At 44.7% G+C, this 18,939-nt stretch overlaps 1 protein-coding gene across 4 annotated transcripts in view; it reads right to left on the reverse strand.

Moving 5' to 3' along the window:
* The window catches only part of NR2C2 (nuclear receptor subfamily 2 group C member 2), a 92,043-nt gene that overhangs the window by 19,732 nt on the left and 53,372 nt on the right, over positions 1-18,939 (reverse strand). For all 4 annotated transcript variants that reach the window (XR_009533638.1, XM_060111297.1, XM_060111296.1 and 1 more), the window contains 5 exons: positions 13,828-13,938; positions 5,985-6,185; positions 3,722-3,824; positions 1,091-1,270; positions 73-220 (listed from right to left, as the gene is read on the reverse strand). Coding sequence is in view for 3 of the 4 variants with exons in the window: in XM_060111296.1 (XP_059967279.1) it covers positions 73-220; positions 1,091-1,270; positions 3,722-3,824; positions 5,985-6,185; positions 13,828-13,938 (743 nt within the window). In the remaining variant the exon portion in view is untranslated. The remainder of the gene's footprint in view (positions 1-72; positions 221-1,090; positions 1,271-3,721; positions 3,825-5,984; positions 6,186-13,827; positions 13,939-18,939) is intronic.

Raw genomic sequence — 18,939 nt, forward strand, 5'->3', positions numbered from 1 at the left:
AATATCTGTGCTTCCCCTAATCAGCTCCAAAGGCTGATTACAGTGTCGCCCTTTGTCAACACAGGGACTGACCTTGCTCCATCTTTATCTGCCACAAATGTTGGTGTGGCTATCAGAGGACTTCTCAGGTCCTTCCGGATATAGATTTTCTCCGTTGAAGCAGCACAATTGCTTGGTTTCTCCCGCTGCACATCAAAGGGCTTCCGTTCACTCTGCACAGCTTAAATCACAACAGAAATACCCATGTTTAAAAACCACATCCTTCACGGGAGAGGTAGGAGTCCTCTTGACTAAGCCCACTGCTGTAAGGATAAGCTCAGTGCTAGACACGCCTGGCTCAACTTCCACAGTGGACTTCGCAGCCAAAGGAGAGAAAGGCTCAAAGCCCAAGTGTTGTCAAATCTAAAGGAGCTCAAGATGGCGGGTGCCATGGCCGAGAAAGGACCGAGTGGCATTTGTGTGGGTATCATTCTGTCACTTCCTGCTGCTCACAGGACTCTCTCCAGGAGGAGAAACACCCCCTCAGGTGGGCCCTTAACAGAGATCTGCCCATGCCCCACGTGGAAAAGGAAGCATCCTAATGCCCAACTCGAGCTGGACCGCTTCTGCTGTCAGTGGGGCTCAATTTTACGTGACACCAGTGACCTCTTCCTTCATCATCTGGTACAAGAGCAAGAAAACATGCCAGAAGCAAATGAAGAAAACAGACCTTTGCAGAAGAAAGAAAAGAGGACCCCAGACGCATCATGTAAGGAAGGCAAGGGTGCTATTTCATGGATGGGGACCTGTGGCTCAGAGGCCACATGACTTCCCAAGGCCTCCCGGCTCCTGGGGGCAGGGCTGGAGCTGACGTGGTATCAGCTTTACCCCAAAGCCTGTGTTGATCCCACTCCACATGCTGCCTCCCAAATTATCTGGACTAGGTTTCCACTGTGGAAACCAACCAACCCTAGTGGTATCAGCACCGCATCACTGAGCTGACCCTGAAGGTGAACCAAAATGAAGCCTCAACAGATACTGTTGGCCAGGCATGGAAACCTCACTTTCGCCCCTCCTTATTAACTCACGTGGTTTTTTAATAGCTACTCACATTCCATCTTCATGCCCATCTCTAAGCATTTTTTCAGCCGGCAAAACTGACAGCGGTTTCGGTGGTGTTTATTGATGATGCAGTCTTGATTGCTCCGGCAGCTGTAGGTCAAATTTTTCCTGACGCTCCTTTTGAAGAAACCTTTGCAACCTTCACAACTGACAGCCCCATAGTGACGGCCTGAAAGAGAAAGGTAAGTCTATCGGGGACTGGTGTGCAGGGTCAGATGCCAGCAACCACGGGCCAACCACAGGCCTGAGCATTGAGCACGGCACGCAGGGCCTTCACATTTTTCTACCATCTTTAAAGTAGCCCTGTGAGGTCATGATGGACAAACGGAAGCTCAGACAGGTTATGCGGCCGCTGGTAAATGGCATGACCTCAATGCTCCGAGTGCACAGCAGTAGCTCGCGGATGATGGCTGGGCTGCACCGTCTGCTGTACTCACTGGGCACGGCTCTGCAGACCTGCCTGGTAAAGGCCCTCAGCTCCCCTGTGCCGTCAAGAGTGTCAAAGAGCAAACACAAGCTCGTGTTTTGTTGGCCCAAAGGGTCTCATCCTGCATTTACTCCCTCTGTGTGCATCACGTCCTGGGCCCCAGACTGACCCAGGGTGGGGAGCATGACTGTGTGAGCCCAGGCCAAAGGAAGGCCGCCAGTTCTTTTTTCTAAGCTTGTTTACTTTGGGGGGGTCTCTAAGTTCTAGTTCCCTCCCACATTAAAAAGAGCCGTGGGCTTCCCTGGTGGCGCAGTGGTTGACAGTCCGCCTGCCGATGCAGGGGACGCGGGTTCGTGTCCCCGTACGGGAAGATCCCACATTCCCACATGCCGCGGAGCGGCTGGGCCCGAGAGCCATGGCTGCTGAGCCTGCGTGTCCGGAGCCTGTGCTCCGCAACGGGAGAGGCCACAACAGTAAGAGGCCCGCGTACCGCAAAATAAATAAATAAATAAATAATAAAAATAAAAAGAGCCGCACATGAGTTTACCCTTCCTCACATTCCCAGCTGGGACTGCCCTCGCATATGCTCTCCTGGTTTGGTCTCATGTAACCCAGGGTCGTAACTACACTGCAGGGTCCGAGTTCACAAGGTCATTGTGGACGGCAGCTGCAGAGCAACCCATGGCCCTAAGCTTTGGCGCATGGAGCCGTTCTCCAACTCTGCACTTAGAGGGTCTCAACTGTGTGCCTTTAAGAAGAGTCATGCTGAAATGACTCTGTGGACATCATTTTTCCTTCCTTGCAGTGGATTTCCTTGGGTTCTCTAGGCCTTAGAGTGATCTCTAATATCTGGAGACAATGGCACTGCAAGCCTGTCATGAGCTTTAAGCCCAGAAGGGAAAGCCAAGCAGATTCTGTGGCCTCTGCTATGCTCATGCTTCATTCACTTGTTTGAAAGTTTGCAGAAAGTCTCTTCTTGCTGAGCAACAAGATGGGGATATAGAGATGAAGGGGTCAGACATGGTTCCTGCTCTTAAAAAAAGAGCACATTCTGGAGGGGAAGACAGGCCTGTAAGGAAGCAACTAGAAAAGAACACATCCAGTGCCCAGAGATCTGAACAAAAGGGTGATGAGGACAGAGGCAGAGCTGGCCCCTGCCTGTGGGGCAGATGAGGGCTTCAGAGAAGGGGCGAGAGCACAGCACCTGAGGCATGAGCGGGCGGGGCTGGAGCTTCCGGCCTTCAGTTGGTGCTTGCCTGGGGTTGTCTTCCTCTTAAGAGGCTTGGCTCCTTTTTTTTTTTTTTAAACCACGACCACAAAGTATCCAAAGTTCCTATGAATGTAGTGACCAAAGAATAAAGCAGAACCAAGTGGTCATCTCAGGACTCAGGTCAGTGTCCCTAGCATCACTTACCCTCTATGGCTCCCACTGTTAGCAGGCTGAAGTCTGAGCTTTTGGGCCAGACATCTTCTTTAGTCTTCTTGTACCCACCTCCTAACCATGGAAGCTCAGGAGTGCTTCCCCAGAGACATGGTGGGTATGGATGCTAAACTCTCCAGGCCCTGGTCCCGCCAGCTGGAACACCCTTCTGGCTTTACCTGACAGCACACACTCAACCATCAAGGTCACCAGTGTGACTTCAGGCCTTTCCTGACCCTGGGACTACAGCCAAAATCACATGCCCCCTCCTGTTTATCACACTGGGTTATAGTGAGGGCATGACAGAGGCAGCTACAGTTAGGACGAGGGAGGGATAGACAACAAACACATCTTGTGAAACAGCAAAGAACTGAGCAGATATTAACCAGACTAATTAAATGATTGCTCTTTTTTTGGGGGGAGGGGGCAGGTGCATGGCATGTGGGATCTTGGTTCCCCAACCAGGGACTGAACCCTCACCTCCTGCAGTAGAAGCGTTGAGTCTTAACTACTGGACCACCAGGGAAGTCCCAATTTCTTTCTTACTAGTACAAAAATAATTGACACCCAACCAAGATTTACAAATCACAGAAATAGTTTCTTGATTTTTCCTTTTGATTCTTATAATCTGACAAACTGATTTGCTTATTTACATCACCACCCCAATAAGAAGAGTGGAGTTCATGTTTTGAAACCTACAAGCCTCCCCCGTCCCAGATTTGGTGCATGATGTTGGCCCTGATGTGCACCCAGCATGGCCTTTGGTTACTCACCTGAAGCTTTGTCGCCACACACCACACAGTACTCTACCACCTGCGGCCGCTGGACGTCGGCCTTCCCCAGAAGACGCTCCACAGAAGCAGAGTCCGTGACGATCTAAGAAGAATCAGGAAATAAGCAGGGTGCTGATGAAAAAACAAAGCACTAAGCAAAGTCATGTTCAACTGTGAATTCCTAATCTCGGGTTTCTAAGAACTCTGGGCAGAACTGGGAAAATGCCACGTGACAACTGAATCTGCCACCAGGAATGGCACGGCCGCTCATCTGGACCAAGCCCCTTCAGTGGTGGTGGGTGGCAGTGGGCTTGTCCAGGGTCAGACACTGGTTTTCAGGGACCTACCCTCCTATCTGGCCACCCCAACCACCTAGGACTAGGGGCCGTGTGGGGACTCACGGCAGATGCTCCAACATGAAGATACTCAAGGTCTTCTTGGTTGCTTCTCTATTCTCATGAAACAGCTTGAAAGTACACAGAGAGGTTTACTTGGCAGAAAAATAATTAAGCTTTATTGACTAAATAACTAGCTCTCTCGTGAGGCAGCTGGGAGTGGAGGGACTAGGATAGGTGGCCTCTGAAACCTGTTATTTCTCCTTCATTTGTAGGTGACTTTCTAGGTGACCCACAGTGCTGCTCACTTGGAAGAGTAATGTAACTGGCTTCAACATGAAAAAGTGAAAAATAGCTGTTATTAAATCATGTACTAACAATGAGCCTTAAAATGATTTATGTACAGTGAGAATATATATAGAAATCATTATGTGCAATGACCTCTTATAAGACATGCAACAGAATCACCAGCCATCCTTTCAAAAACAAGGAGTCGAAGCAAGCAGGGAGGAACTCTGATTCCAGAGGATCAGATGTACACTAGGAAAGGAAGGATGAAGAAGTATTTACTAATGGCATTATGAGGTGTCTCAGAAGTACAGCTCTGGAAGCTGAACATATTGGTGTCCTGAACCCAGCTTCAGTGGAAGGCAAAAAAACCCTTTCCTTCCTGAATTTTCCCCATAGTAGAAAACTCCCTGCAAAACACATGGATTCTTAGCAGCATTATTCACAGTAAAGGTCGAAGCAACCCAAGTGTCCACTGACAGATGAATGGAAAAACCAATCGTGGTCTATACATACAGTGGAATATTATTCAGCCTTTAAAATGAAGGAAATTCTGACACATAATAAGACAAAACACAGATGAACCTTGAGGACATTCTGCTCAGTGAAATTAGCCAGTCACAAAAGGACAAATATTACAGGATTCAACTTATGTGAGGTCCCTAGAGTAGTCAGACCCATAGGAAGTGGAATAGTGGTAGCCAGGGGCTGAGGGGTGGGGAACGGGAGTTGTTCAGAGGGGACAGAGTTTCAGTTTGGGAAGATGAAGAGTTCTGGGGATGGGTGGTGGTGATGGCTGATGAAGAGTTCTGGGGATGGGTGGTGGTGATGGCTGATGAAGAGTTCTGGGGATGGGTGGTGGTGATGGCTGCACAACAGTGTGCATGTCCTTAATGCCCCTGAACTGGACACCTAAAAACTATTAAGATAGTAAATTTTATATGTTACCACAAATTTTTAAAAAACTTAAAAACCAGAACCAAACAAGACCATGGATTGCACCCTGACCTGGACTAAACATGCTCCATGCTTGGCCACCATGGGACACTGGCCTTGAGTCCCTGCTTCTCTGAGTGTTGGACTTGGAAGTTCAATGCTTCCCAATAACCCTGCTCTTCTTCCAGCCCTTGCTCTCCTCCTTCCTGTACCTGCCCCAAGCCCATCCCGCCTGCCAGAGGAGGGAGAACCAGTGCAGAACGGAGGGGCCCACAGGCAGCAGGAACAAGATCAGAATAAAGAGCTGGGCCAGTCCGAAGTAAGAGTTAGAACAAGTCGGTCCTCATCTGACTGTGGTCAGCCCTTGGTAGTGCCCCTAAAGCATCACAGGCCAAGGGCTGCCACCACGTGGCCTTGGTTGAGAACAATTCTCCAGTGGCTCATGCCAACTGCTCAGGTCAGTCTCCTGTGGGGCCGCTGATTTGCTGGCTCAAATTCCATTCCATCTGAGCACTGCAGCGGCTGCCTTCTGGGCCTTGCCACTCATTTGCTGTTTTTTTACTTTAGCCGAGGCAGCAACCCACCATGTCTGAGGTCCCCAAAGGACCTACTAGAGATGGATTTGGCCTCCATGGTAGAGGTAAGAGTCAAGAACAAGTGCAGTAGCAGAAGTGCTGAAACAAACACCTGTCAGCAGGTCTTACTTGGATCCTGCCAGGGACGAGGTTGTCCGAGGTGGTGAATATGAGCTGCTTGGCACTGGAGGTCTCCGGGGAAGCCAGGATCACCTTCCCAGTTCCAGCTCCATCTGGGCTGGTCAGGATGAACTGCTGCTTGGGGGAACCGGAGGCGTCCACTGCGGTGACTATCTGGATCTTCTGTCCTGTCTGCTGGTCTGTCACAATCTACAAGACACAACACGGAGGCTGCTCTCACGGAGCATGTGCAGTGGCTGCCAACGCCGGCCCGGAGTCAGTGCTGGTCCAGGACAGTTTCACCAGTGCCGGTGAAATGGGAAAGAGAAAACAACAGGGAGCTTTTCAGAAACTGGTTTTCATACAACTCATTTTATTCTAGGATGATATCATCCCTCCTACTTTTAGAATTAAAATGCCCTTTGGAAGTGGAGGGAAGGGAAACTGTATGAAGGTGGTCAACTTGAAGTTGTCCGGAGAGTAAATCTTTAGAGTTCTCATCACGATGAAAAAAACACTTATTTCCTTTTTATTTTTTCTACATGTATATGAGATGGTGAATGCTAACTAAACTTGTGGCAATCATTTCACAATATATGTAAATCAAGTTATTATGTTCTACACCTGAAACTTAGTGCTGCATATCAATTACAGTTCAATAAAACTGGACAAAGAAAGGCCCTTTCTGTTATGAAATGAAGACAGTAATAAATAGTAGATGATAGGTTTAACTAAAAAAAAAAAAGAAAAAAAAATCCTTGTCCTAGGCATAATAAGAAATGTGGGCAACCCTAACTTTTTTTGCGGGGGGGCCACACTGCACGGCATGCGGGATCTTAGTACCCTGACCAGGGACTGAATCCAGGCCCACTGCAGTGGAAGCGTGGAGCCCTAACCACTGGACCACCAGGGAATTCCCTACCCTAACTTTTTGAAACCCCAAAACCTGAGAATGGCTGCTTTAAAGGGCTATTTCTGAAGGGAAGGTCCTATAAATAATCCTGCCTTGGAGTGACAGAATGCAGGGAGCCCCTTGCTGACACACATCCAACTTCTCCCACCTCTTGACTCTGAGGTCTCTAAGCATAGAGATAACACCTGTTTCAGGGCTGCATCCCCAGGACCAGCACAGGGCCTGGCACATGGAGAGAAGATGTGAATAAAAGACTGTGGAAGCCCTGGAGGCAGTGGGCGCTGACTCCGGAGAAGCCCTGATCCTCATTTCTCCAGGGACGGCCACCAGTCATGAGGCCCACTGCCATAGCTCACCTCTTCCCTGCATCCCTGCCTAAGTGCATCAGTCACAATTAAGATAGCTGCTATGTAAGAGCGACTTCTCTTATTCCTGGTCGTGAAGTTCTTTGAAGCTGTTCTATCCCGTTCCTGTCTCTCTTCCAGACCAAGTGCCCAACTTGGAGCATGGGGCCACCTTTTCTCTGAGGACCCCAGCAGGCCCTCACTGCAGACAGGACTCTTGGGGTGCGTGCGCTGGGCCTTGGGAAAGGGAGACATACTGTGTCTCTGGTTGGACCCCAGCTCCCTACAGAACATTTATGGACATGTCTGGAATCTGCAACACCTCTTGATAGAACTGCTTTGGGTCATGGCATCCCAAGGTTCAGACAGCAAACTCACACAGAGTCCTACAGCTTTGCCAACAGTCCAATACAGAAAATCCAACGATGCTGGTAGGTTCAAAAGAAAATGACACAAGCAAGGAAAGAGTCAATTACTTAACACGTGTTTACTGGGCACCCACTAGGTGACCAGCACTATTCTCGGTACTAGAGATGCAAGTGTGAACATGGCGGGGAGCTCGCCTGCTAGAGGAAAGACAGACTGTGCACCCTGCCATGAAGAGTTCAGTCAGCGCCCAAGTGCCACAGAGGAAACAAAAAAGCAGGGTAATGGACAAAACATGACATGGGGAAGGAGGCAGGGGAGCAGCTTCAAGAGGAAAGACCTCTCTAGGGAGTGACAGTGGACAAAGACCCAAATGAGGCAAGAGAGGAAGCCGTGCAGAGCTGTGACAGAGTGGGTTGCAGGCTGAGGGCCCAGTGAATGCAAGACCAGAGAGCCACAGGCTGGACACAAGTCCCAGCACATCATCACTTCCAAGTGAATGGCCAAAAGACCTTTAAGGGGATTCCCTGGTGGCGCAGTGGTTAAGAATCTGCCTGCCAATGCAGGGGACACAAGCTCGAGCCCTGGTTCAGGAAGATCCCACATGCCACAAAGCAACTAAGCCTGTGCACCACAACTACTGAAGTCTGTGCGCCTAGAGCCTGTGCTCCACAACAGGAGAAGCCACCACAATGAGAAGCCTGTGCACCACAACGAAGAGTAGCCCCCGCTCACTGCAACTAGAGAAAGCCCGTGCGCAGCAAAGAAGACCCAGCCATAAATAAATAAATAAAATTTAAAAAACAAAACAAAACTGATAGGACTGCTGAAAAGAAATAGAGTAATCAACCATTATAGTTGGAGTTATCATCACTCCTCTGTCAGCAACTGACAGATCAAGCAGGCAGAAAATCAATAAGGATATAGTTGACCTGAGGAGCACTATCAACCCCCTTGATATAACTGACATGTATAAAGTCATCCATCTAGCAACAGTAGAATATACATTCTTCTCAAGCCTGCGTGGAACATTCACTAAGACAGACCACATTCTGGGCCACAAAGACATGTATCAAACACACATATATATATCAAAATATATAGCTTAGTGTGTAAGGAAACGGGCACTCTCATACCAGGCTGGTGGGAGTGTAAGTTGGTGGAACCTCTTTGGAAGGCAGTCTGGCAACTACTGTCAAAACTACACATAAGGGGGCCTCCCTGGTGGTGCAGTGGTTGGGGGTCCGCCTGCCGATGCAGGGGACACAGGTTTGTGCCCCAGTCCGGGAAGATCCCACGTGCTGCAGAGCGGCTAGGCCCGTGAGCCATGGCCGCTGAGCCTGCGCGTCCGGAGCCTGTGCTCCGCAACGGGAGAGGCCACAACAGTGAGAGGCCCGCGTACCTCAAAAAAAAAAAAAAAAAAAAAAAAAAAAACTACACATAAGGGACTTCCCTGGTGGCGCAGTTGTTCTGAGTCCGCCTGCCAATGCAGGGGACACGGGTTTGATCCCTCTTCTGGGAAGATATCACATGCCGTGGAGCAGCTGAGCCCGTGCATCACAACTACTGAGCCTGCGCTCTAGAGTCCGTGAGCCACAACTACTGAGCCGGCACGCCTAGAGCCCGTGCTCCGCAACAAGAGGCCACCACGATGAGAGGCCCACACACCGCGGTGAGGAGTGGCCCCTGCTCGCTGCGGCTAGAGGGGGCCCATGCAACAACGAAGACCCAACACAGCCAAAACTAACTAACTAAATAGAAGATAACATTCCTTCTTAAAAAACAATAAAACAATAAAAAAAAACTACACATGACACACTCTTCCAGCAATCCTACTTTGAGGAACTGATCCCACAGAAATATTCTCACATGTCCTAAATTAAGCAGGTAAAGGTTATTTATTGCAGCATCCAAAAAATGGGATATCAAACCGCCACTCAAGAGAAAGAGGCAGCTTATTTGTACCACAGGGAAATACCTCCAAAAGAGAGTGAAGTGCAAAGCAGTGTGGGCAGAAGGTGGACAGGAGTGTAACAATATGCTGTATTGTTCACATGTATGCTTGCAGGTGTAGATGCAGAGCCCATCTCTCAAAGAATGAATATGCAATATGGTAACAGTGGCTTTTCTTGGGAGAGACGTAAGTGACTCCACGAAGAGGGAGGGAGGGAGACTTGTCTTTTACTCTGTATGGTGTAACTTTGTTACAGTGTGCAACTACTACCCAGTCAGCACATACAAACAGACAACTCCTATGAGTACCTGAGAGGGGCCACTAGAATATTAGAGCAAGAAAGGAAATATCAGATGGTTGTGGATGGAGAAAGGACAAAGAACAGGTACTGGCTGCTCAAGAAGGATGTGCAGAAATAAAGAGCTGGTGGAAGAGAGACCTAGGGAAGGAGGATGCTACAAGAGCCCAAGATGCAGTCCCCTGGGGAACGTAATAAGGATTTCAAACTTGTAAAAAACATATAAACAGCAGAAGTCTTTTCTAGTAACATGTGAAACCTCAAAAAATAAAGTAGATAAAAAGCACTGTATTATATAAATGTATTTTATAAGCTCAAATTTAAACATTTCCTTCAGTCACACAATGAGTATAATTACACTCTCCCGAAAACATAAATGTGAAATGCGGAGTGTGGAGGAATAGCTCTGGAAAACCTTAAAATCCACGGAGATGGCAAAAGAAGGTTTAAGCCAAGATCTGCCCCAAAGAAAATGAACATAGATTACAAGTGAGTGCACCAGTGACCTCCAGCATGTCAAATTTGGTATATGACATGTTCAAGTGTATTTTTTTTAAATCTACTTTAATTGCTTTGAAAGCTGGACTAAAAAATGAAATTTGAACGTAATGTTTGTGTAATCTGGGAAACAGTAAAGAACACAGTTTGAAAACCAATGGCCTAAAAAGACTACATATGATGAAAACCCATGAAATTTACTGAGAAGCTAGATTTTGTGATGGCATGGCTCCGACTAAGCCTCATTTTCAGACAAGCAGGTGTTCTCCTACAGCTTTTCTTATCTCCATCTCCTTCCTCCCATAGTTTCTGCCCTAGACCTCTGTACCCCAAAAAACAACAGCTCTCAACCCCAGTCACAAGGCTACCTCTCCTGCTCTGAGGACCACCACCCTTCGCACTTGGCCCCAAAGCCCTTTTGCAGCCATTAGGATGACATGATACTGATGAACACAAGTCCATCATCAGATCAGCCCTCTGTTGGTCTGCACAACTAGATATGTTGGGCCTGCGTTGACTGACACCTTAATTTTTGCTATCATTATTAAAAACAATAAAAATAAATCCTGGAATGGGAAAAAATAGTTATAAAGGATTTAATTGGGAAAACTGATGAAATTTTAGAATATGGACTATGGACTAGATAATGGCATGTTTCAATATTAAATTTATTGATTTTGATAACTGTAATTATGTAAGAGAAAATACATGCTGAAGTATCCATGGCAAAGAGGCATGATGTCTCCACTTTATTCTCAAATGATTCAGAAAAAACACATTATACATACATTCAGAATGTTACAGCAAACAACTGGTGAATCCGTGTAAAGGGGACACAGGATTTGTATGTATTATTTTCCTTAAGTTTGAACTTATATGAAAATAAAACATTAAAAAATTATAACACAGATGCTAACATTTATTGACGTCTACTCCCTACAGCTTTATAGGCAGTATCTCTTAACCCTTTTACAATCCTGTAAAACAGGTACTATTACTGCTGTCACTTTACAATTATAGATGTTATAGAAACGTTTCCCAGGATCACAGTGCTGAGTGGAAGCAAGATTTGACCCTAAAATCTGTTCCATTCAGAGCCAAAGCTCCTAAATGTTGCAGAGCTTGCCATCCTTACTGAATAACCTTTCCCTCCCAACCTTATCACACAAGCCACTATTTGGGTTCAGAGCACTGTTATTCATTAAAATATCAGAAAATGTATTCTTTCCCCACACCTCAGGGGATCAGAGATCCATCACTGAAGTCAGGGCTAGAAATGAAAACTTCATCAAAGCCATCAGCACCAACATCAAGAACCCAGAAACGAACCTATGACCAATAACTTTTCTTTAAAAAACCAAACCTTGAAAAACAGTCAGTTCTGTTGCACCGAGGTAGGTCCCTTTTTTTTCTTTTTTTTGCCCCACAGCACAGCATGTGGGATCTTAGTTCCCCAACCAAGGATCGAACTCGTGTCCCCTGCAGTGGAAGCATGGAGTCTTAACCATTGGACCGCCAGGGAAGTCCCGAGGTATGTCTAATTTTATTGACAGTGCACAATGAAAAGATTTTCAACTACACTTACTTTACATAAAACTCATGCTAATGGGTTATCTTCCCTAGAGAAACTGAAAGCTCAACACCAAAGATCTATTCTACAAGACTGCTGCTCAAGAAACTTACTGCATTTTAGCTAGGACAGTGGTGGAACCATGGGCCAAGCACCAGGGCTTGGGAACAGCCCCAGTGTACAGAATGGGGTGCCTGAATACCCCTCAAGAAAACAGAAAGATCCTTCTTATACAAATACAGGGGGCTGTATACCCTCTCTTGAAACACAAACTAGCTACCGATGGAGTTTTCTGGAAGAACTTTCTATGCTCTCATCTACCCTCAGATGGTTGTGAAACCATAATATAACATCCATGGTTAAATGTACAAAGTTAGTTCCTAGCTAGAGTTGGGAGAGTTATGTAGGCAGGATCCTAACACCTGCTACATAAAACTATAAAGGACTCATTTTCAAGTCACAATCAGCAAATAAGAACAAAGCAAAAGAGAAAAAAATAACTTAGCTATATAAAGTTTCTAATTCTGAGGAATAGTAAAATCTCATTAACATTGGACCAATTACTTCTGAATTTCTAGACATTCAGATATATGTTTCCTACTTGGTGTGAAGTTAGAAGAAGTGTATGAACTTTGGTATTTATGATAAAATATTATGTAATGCACACATGATGGAAATATAATTTTTAACAACTCATTTCACTTTACTTACTAGAACTCTTCTATGCTTAGTTTATAATAATCCATAAAATCACTTTTAAGAATGGGTGAACACTATGGAAGTCATCTAGTTATTACAGCATACTACTCACTTAGAGTGAGTTTTAAAATAAAGAAACTGTAAATGAAAGCAATCTTTTACTTATTCACTCAAATACCTGTCCACCTGCTATTCTCTCAAACTTACGTTATATAACTAGAGTTTTTTCTGCCATTCATTTCTGTTCATGTGTTTTGGTTTGGCCTTTTGAGATAACTATAAATCTTTTTTTTTTTACATCTTTATTGGAGTATAATTGTTTTACATTGGTGTGTTAGTTTCTGCTTTATAACAAAGTGAATCAGTTATACATATACATATGTTCCCATATCCCCTCCCTCTTGCGTCTCCCTCCCACCCTCCCTATCCCACCCCTCTAGGTGGTCACAAAGCACCGAGCTGATCTCCCTGTGCTATGCGGCTGCTTCCCACTAGCTATTTATTTTACGTTTGGTAGTGTATATGAATCTTTAATGTATGTGTGTCATCAATAATTTTCCCTTCTTCTTGCTTGTTGATCATGATACATGTACCTTCTCTTTGTTCAGTGGGAAAGAGGCAGGTTCAGAGCCCTGGGAAGACTCAACTTCCCATAAGTGAATATCATCAATTAGTTAACAATAACAACAATACTAGCAATAATAGTTATTATAGATAATTAGTACATACTGAATGTTATTATATGCCAAGCACCGTTTCAAGCATTTTACAAGCAATATTCACTGATTCTTCCTAATAACCTTATGAGGTAAGTACTACTATTATGTACATTTTCTAAATGAAGAAAGTGAGACATTAGAAAAGCTATAAAATGGGGCATTGGATTTGACTTCAAGTGGAGGTCCACACTCTTAACTACTAAGACACACTACCTCTCAGTTCTGAAGCACACAAGTAATAAATGGTACTTCATTCCAATAGTTTGAAGTGACAGTTCAGACTTTTAGATTAAAAGTAAGTCAGCTTAGTAAATGTAAAATCTTTCTCCTTTTATCTTTTAAAAAATAAATGAGATTGTACTATACTTGATGCCTAAGAAGCACAGCTCCTTAGTGAAACCCTGAGGCAGGTTTGTTTTCAGAAACAATTCAGGGAAGGCAGGTCTGCCCTCAGGCAGGTGGCTGGAACCAAGTGGGACTGGTGCAGGTACCTGAATTCGCTGAGGTGAGGCTACCGCAGAATCAGTGGAGATTATCTGGATGCGCGGGGAGGGGCTGGTCATCCCTGGAGATTCCGGCCGAGAAGTCTGTGTACGTGGTACCTGTGGGTGAGAAGAGGGCTGCATCACAAGGGGGCTCAGAAAGATGCCCAGTGGTGGTTTGAGGACCATGCCTCTTGCTTTCACTGTGGCTTTGAGTGATAAAATTGTATAGTTTTCGATGACAAAGGAATCAATGAGATATTTCCACAGATTGATCCTGAGAAATAGCTAAAATAGCTGTTTCTAATGTTGAAAAGCAAGAAAAAATGAAAGGTATTTTCAGGTCTGCTCTGCACAGCATCAATAAAATAAAAAGCTACCAAAATAACTTCTTAGAGATCATCTTTGAATTTTTTTCACTGTCTCTAAAGCCAGCTATAAAGCACTCCTTTAAGATGACAGGTTCCAGAAGACAGGCTCTCACAATACTGTTGAGGATGGCAAACAACCAGAATTACACTGGAAATTACTGGGATTAATACTTGTGAAAGAGTCTGGCAACCTCCCATCCTCACTGGGATAAAATCGGAAAAAGCTCATCAATAACACAAGGTCAACACCCATTAAAGTCAAGGTTCAAGGTTCTGAATGGTCACTTGGGCACCTGAAGTGAGCAGATATTTTTCCTTGAATAAAAGTATATCATGGGGCTTCCCTGGTGGCGCAGTGATTGAGAGTCCGCCTGCCGATGCAGGGGACACGGGTTCGTGTCCTGGTCCGGGAAGATCCCACATGCCGTGGAGCGGCTGGGCCCGTGAGCTATGGCTGCTGGGCCTGTGCGTCTGGAGCCTGTGCCCCACAACGGCAGAGGCCACAACAGTGAGAGGCCCGCGTACCACACACACACAAAAAGTATATATCATGAACCAATGCTTTTCAAACTTCAAAAAAAAAACAAAAAACAAAAAAAAGGAAAAAGAAGAAGAGGAGGAGGAGGAGGAGGAAGCAACACTTCCCAATTCATTCTATGAGGCCAGTATTACCTGATACCAAAACCAGACAGACATTACAAGAAAACTACAGATCAATATTCCTTATGAATATAGATGCAACAATCTGCAACAAAACCCTAGCAAAATGAATCCAGAAGCATATAAAGAATCATACACTATGACTAAGTGGGATTTATCCCAGGAATGCAAGGTTGGTTCAGCATATGAATCAAACAATGTAACACACCCAAGAACAGAGGACAAAAGCCAAATGATCACCTCAACGTACAGAGGAAGCATTCGACAAAATTCAACACTCTTTCATGATAAAAACACTCAAGAAAATAAGAACAGAAGTACTGGGCCTCCCTGGTGGTGCAGTGGTTAAGAATCCGCCTGCCAATGCAGGGGACACGGGTTCGAGCCCTGGTCTGGGAAGATCCCACATGCTGAGGAGCAACTAAGCCTGTGCACCACAACTACTGAGCCTGTGCACCACAACTACTGAAGCCTGTGTGCCTAGAGCCTGTGCTCTGCAACGAGAGAAGCCACTGAAATGAGAAGCCTGTGCATGGCAACGAAGAGTAGCCCCCGCTCACTGCAACTAGAGAAAGCCTGCTTGCAGCAGCAAAGACCCAATGCAACCAAAAATAAAATATTTTAAATATTTTAAAGAAGAATAGAAGTACTGATATTCTATCAATCTGATAATGAGTATCTATAAAATACAGCTAACATAATACTTAGTGATGGAAGACTGAAAGCTCTCTCCTAAGATCAGGAACAAGACAAAGATGTCTGCTTTCACCATGTCTACTTGACACTGTACTGGAAGTTCTAGACAGGGCAATTAAGAAAGAAAAAGAAACAAAAGCAGCCGGATTTGGAAAGAAGGAAAACTATCTCTTTTTGCAGATGATACGATCTTGTACACAGAAAATCTGAAAGAATCCACAGAAAAACTATTAGCGCTAGTAAATGAGTTTCAAGGTTGCAGAATACAAGATTAACATATAAAAATAAGTTATCTTCCTATAAGTTAGCAAAGGGCAACCAGAAAATAAAATTAAAGGAACAGTCCCACTGACCATAGCATCAAACACAAGAAAATACTTAGGAATAAATTTAACAAAAGTGTAGTATTTGTATACTGAAAACTACAAAACACTGTTGAAAGAAATTAAAGAAGACCTAGATGACATCTGTGTTCATGGATCAGAAGACTTAATATTGTTAAGATGACAATACTACACAAATTGATCAACAGATTTAATATAGCTGCTATCAAAATTCTAGCTGCCTACACTGCATAAATTGACAAGCTCGGGCCTCCCTGGTGGCGCAAGTGGTTGAGAGTCCGCCTGCCGATGCAGGGGATACGGGTTCGTGCCCCGGTCTGGGAGGATCCCATATGCCGCGGAGCGGCTGGGCCCGTGAGCCATGGCCGCTGAGCCTGCGCGTCCGGAGCCTGTGCTCCGCGACGGGGGAGGCCACAACAGTGAGAGGCCCGCATACCGCAAAAAAAAAAAAAAAAAAAAAAAAAAAAAAAAAAAAAAAAAAAATTGACAAGCTCATCCTAAAATTCATGGAAATGCAAGAGACCCAGAATAGCCAAACAATCTTGAAAAAGAACAAAGTTGGAGGACTCACACTTCCTGGCTTCAAAACTTATTATAAAGCTACAGTAATCAAAACTGTTGGCAATGGCATAAAAACAGACACAATGACCAACAAAACAGAAGAAAGAGCCCAGAAATAAACCCTCCCATATGTGGTCAGATGATTTTTGACAAAAGTGGCGTGGCAATTCAATGGGGAAAGAACAGTATTTTCAACAAATGGTGATGGAACAACTGGACACAACATAGAAGAATGAAACTGGACCCCTCCCTCCTACTATATGGAAAACAATTAACTCAAGAGAGAGAATTCTGGGAAGATGGTGGAGTAGGAAGCACCAGGAATCTCTTTCCCTACCTAGACCACAAATGCACTGGTGGAATCTGTCTGATGTAACTATTTTGGAACTCAGGAGTCTACTGGAGGCTTGCAATTTCCAGGGGAAGCCTTGGACCATAAATTGTAGTTAATTTTGGTCAACTCCAGCTCCTAGCACAGTAGCAGCAGCTACCCATTCCCCACATCTACCCTATAACAGGCAGCTGTGCACATGTTCCAGGAGCAGCTTGCACACAGCTTGTGGGAGCCAGGGTGGGCAAAAAGGGCCCTTGTCCTCCAAATACTGGGGATCTGTGCTCCAATCACGTGCTTCCTCTGATCCCAGAGGTGCAGACAAAGAAGGGATATCCATGGTCTCTGTACTTCCTCCTACTGTTGCAAGCCCCTCCATTTCTGCTGAAGTGATTTCCAGGGGACTTAAAAGACTGGATTGCTTCCCCCCCTCCCCATTTTTCTCTTTATCCTCTATTGGGAACCAGACATTAAAGACAAGGACATTCAAAACTAACTGCATATACAGGGACAATTAGAAAGTAAATACACATGCTCAGAGAAAGGCACAGGTTTAGAAAAGACCCTAGAAAAGACCTTAAGTTTACATGTCAGGATGCTCCTTGGAAGAGAAACAGCTTACAACAAAAACAACAAAGTAACAAAAAACAGTAAATATTTGGAAAGGGAGAGAATCTGATTTCCAGAGTTACCACATTATTAGATTTACATGTCCAGATTCAAATGTTGTTTCAACAACAACAACAAAACCACATGGCATACAAAGAAACAAGAAATTATGATCCATTCAAAGGAAAAAAAAAATCAACATAAGTTATCCCTGAAAAAGATCTCATGTCAAATATATTACACAAAGACTGAACTAAAGGAAGATGTGGAAAACTCAGAAAACGATGTAAGAACAAAATGGAAATACCAATAAACAGATAGAAACCCTAGAAAGAAACCAAAAAAATGTTTTTGGAGCTGAAAACTACAATAACTGAAATGAAAAATTCACTAAAAGGATTCAAAGGAAGATTTGAACAAGCAGAAGAATCAGTTACCTTGATAGAAATTAGTGAGTCTGAGGAACAGAAAGAAAAAAGATGGAAGAAAACTGACCAGTGCCTATGAGGCCTACAGAATACCAAAAAGTAGACCAACATAGCATTGTGGGAGTCTGGAGGACAAAAAGGGGAGTGAGCAAAGAATATATGAAGAAATAATGTCTGAAAACCTCCCAAATTTGATCAAAGACATGAACATAAACATCCAAGCTCACCAAACTTCAAGTAATAGGAACTCAAAGAGACCGAAATCAAAACATTATAATCAAACTTTCAGAAGACAAAAAGAGAATATTTTGAGAACAGTAAGAGAAAAGCAAATTATCACATACGCAGGACCTGCAATTAGATTATTTGCAGATTTCTCATGAGAAACTTTGGAGACCAGAAGGCAGTTGGCCAATACAGTCAAAGTGCTCAAAGAAAAGAAACCTGTCAACCCAAAATACTATACCCGGCAAAACTATCCTTCAAAAGTGAGGGAGATTATAATTAAAATGGCAAAAGTTAAAGATAAAAGAGAGGATTCTAAAGGCAGCAAGAGAAAAACAAAGAGTTGATTTTATAAGGGAACCCCCATAAGGCTATCTGCTGATTTCTCTACAGAAATGCTGCAGGCCAGAAGGGAGCGGCAAGATAAATTCAAAGTCCTAAAAGGGAAAAACCTGCAACCTAGGATACTCTACACAGCAAGATTATCATTAGAATAGAAGGAGAGTCAAAGAATTTCACAGACAAGCAAAAATTAAAAGAATACGGCAATACTAAACTTGTAACCTAAAAGAAATATTAAAAAGTCTTCTCTAGGGCCTCCCTGGTGGCGCAAGTGGTTGAGAGTCCGCCTGCCGATGCAGGGGATACGGGTTCGTGCCCCGGTCTGGGAGGATCCCATATGCCGCGGAGCGGCTAGGCCCGTGGGCCATGGCCGCTGAGCCTGCGCGTCCGGAGCCTGCGCGTCCGGAGCCTGTGCTCCGCAACGGGGGAGGCCACAACAGTGAGAGGCCCGCATACCGCAAAAAAAAAAAAAAAAAGTCTTCTCTAAATAAGAAAGAAGCAAAAAAAAAAAAAAGAAAGAAAGAAAGAAGAGAAAAAAGCAGCAGCAGCAGCAA

This window comes from Mesoplodon densirostris, chromosome 10 (genome assembly GCF_025265405.1).
Source record: "Mesoplodon densirostris isolate mMesDen1 chromosome 10, mMesDen1 primary haplotype, whole genome shotgun sequence".
NCBI lineage: Eukaryota > Metazoa > Chordata > Mammalia > Artiodactyla > Ziphiidae > Mesoplodon > Mesoplodon densirostris.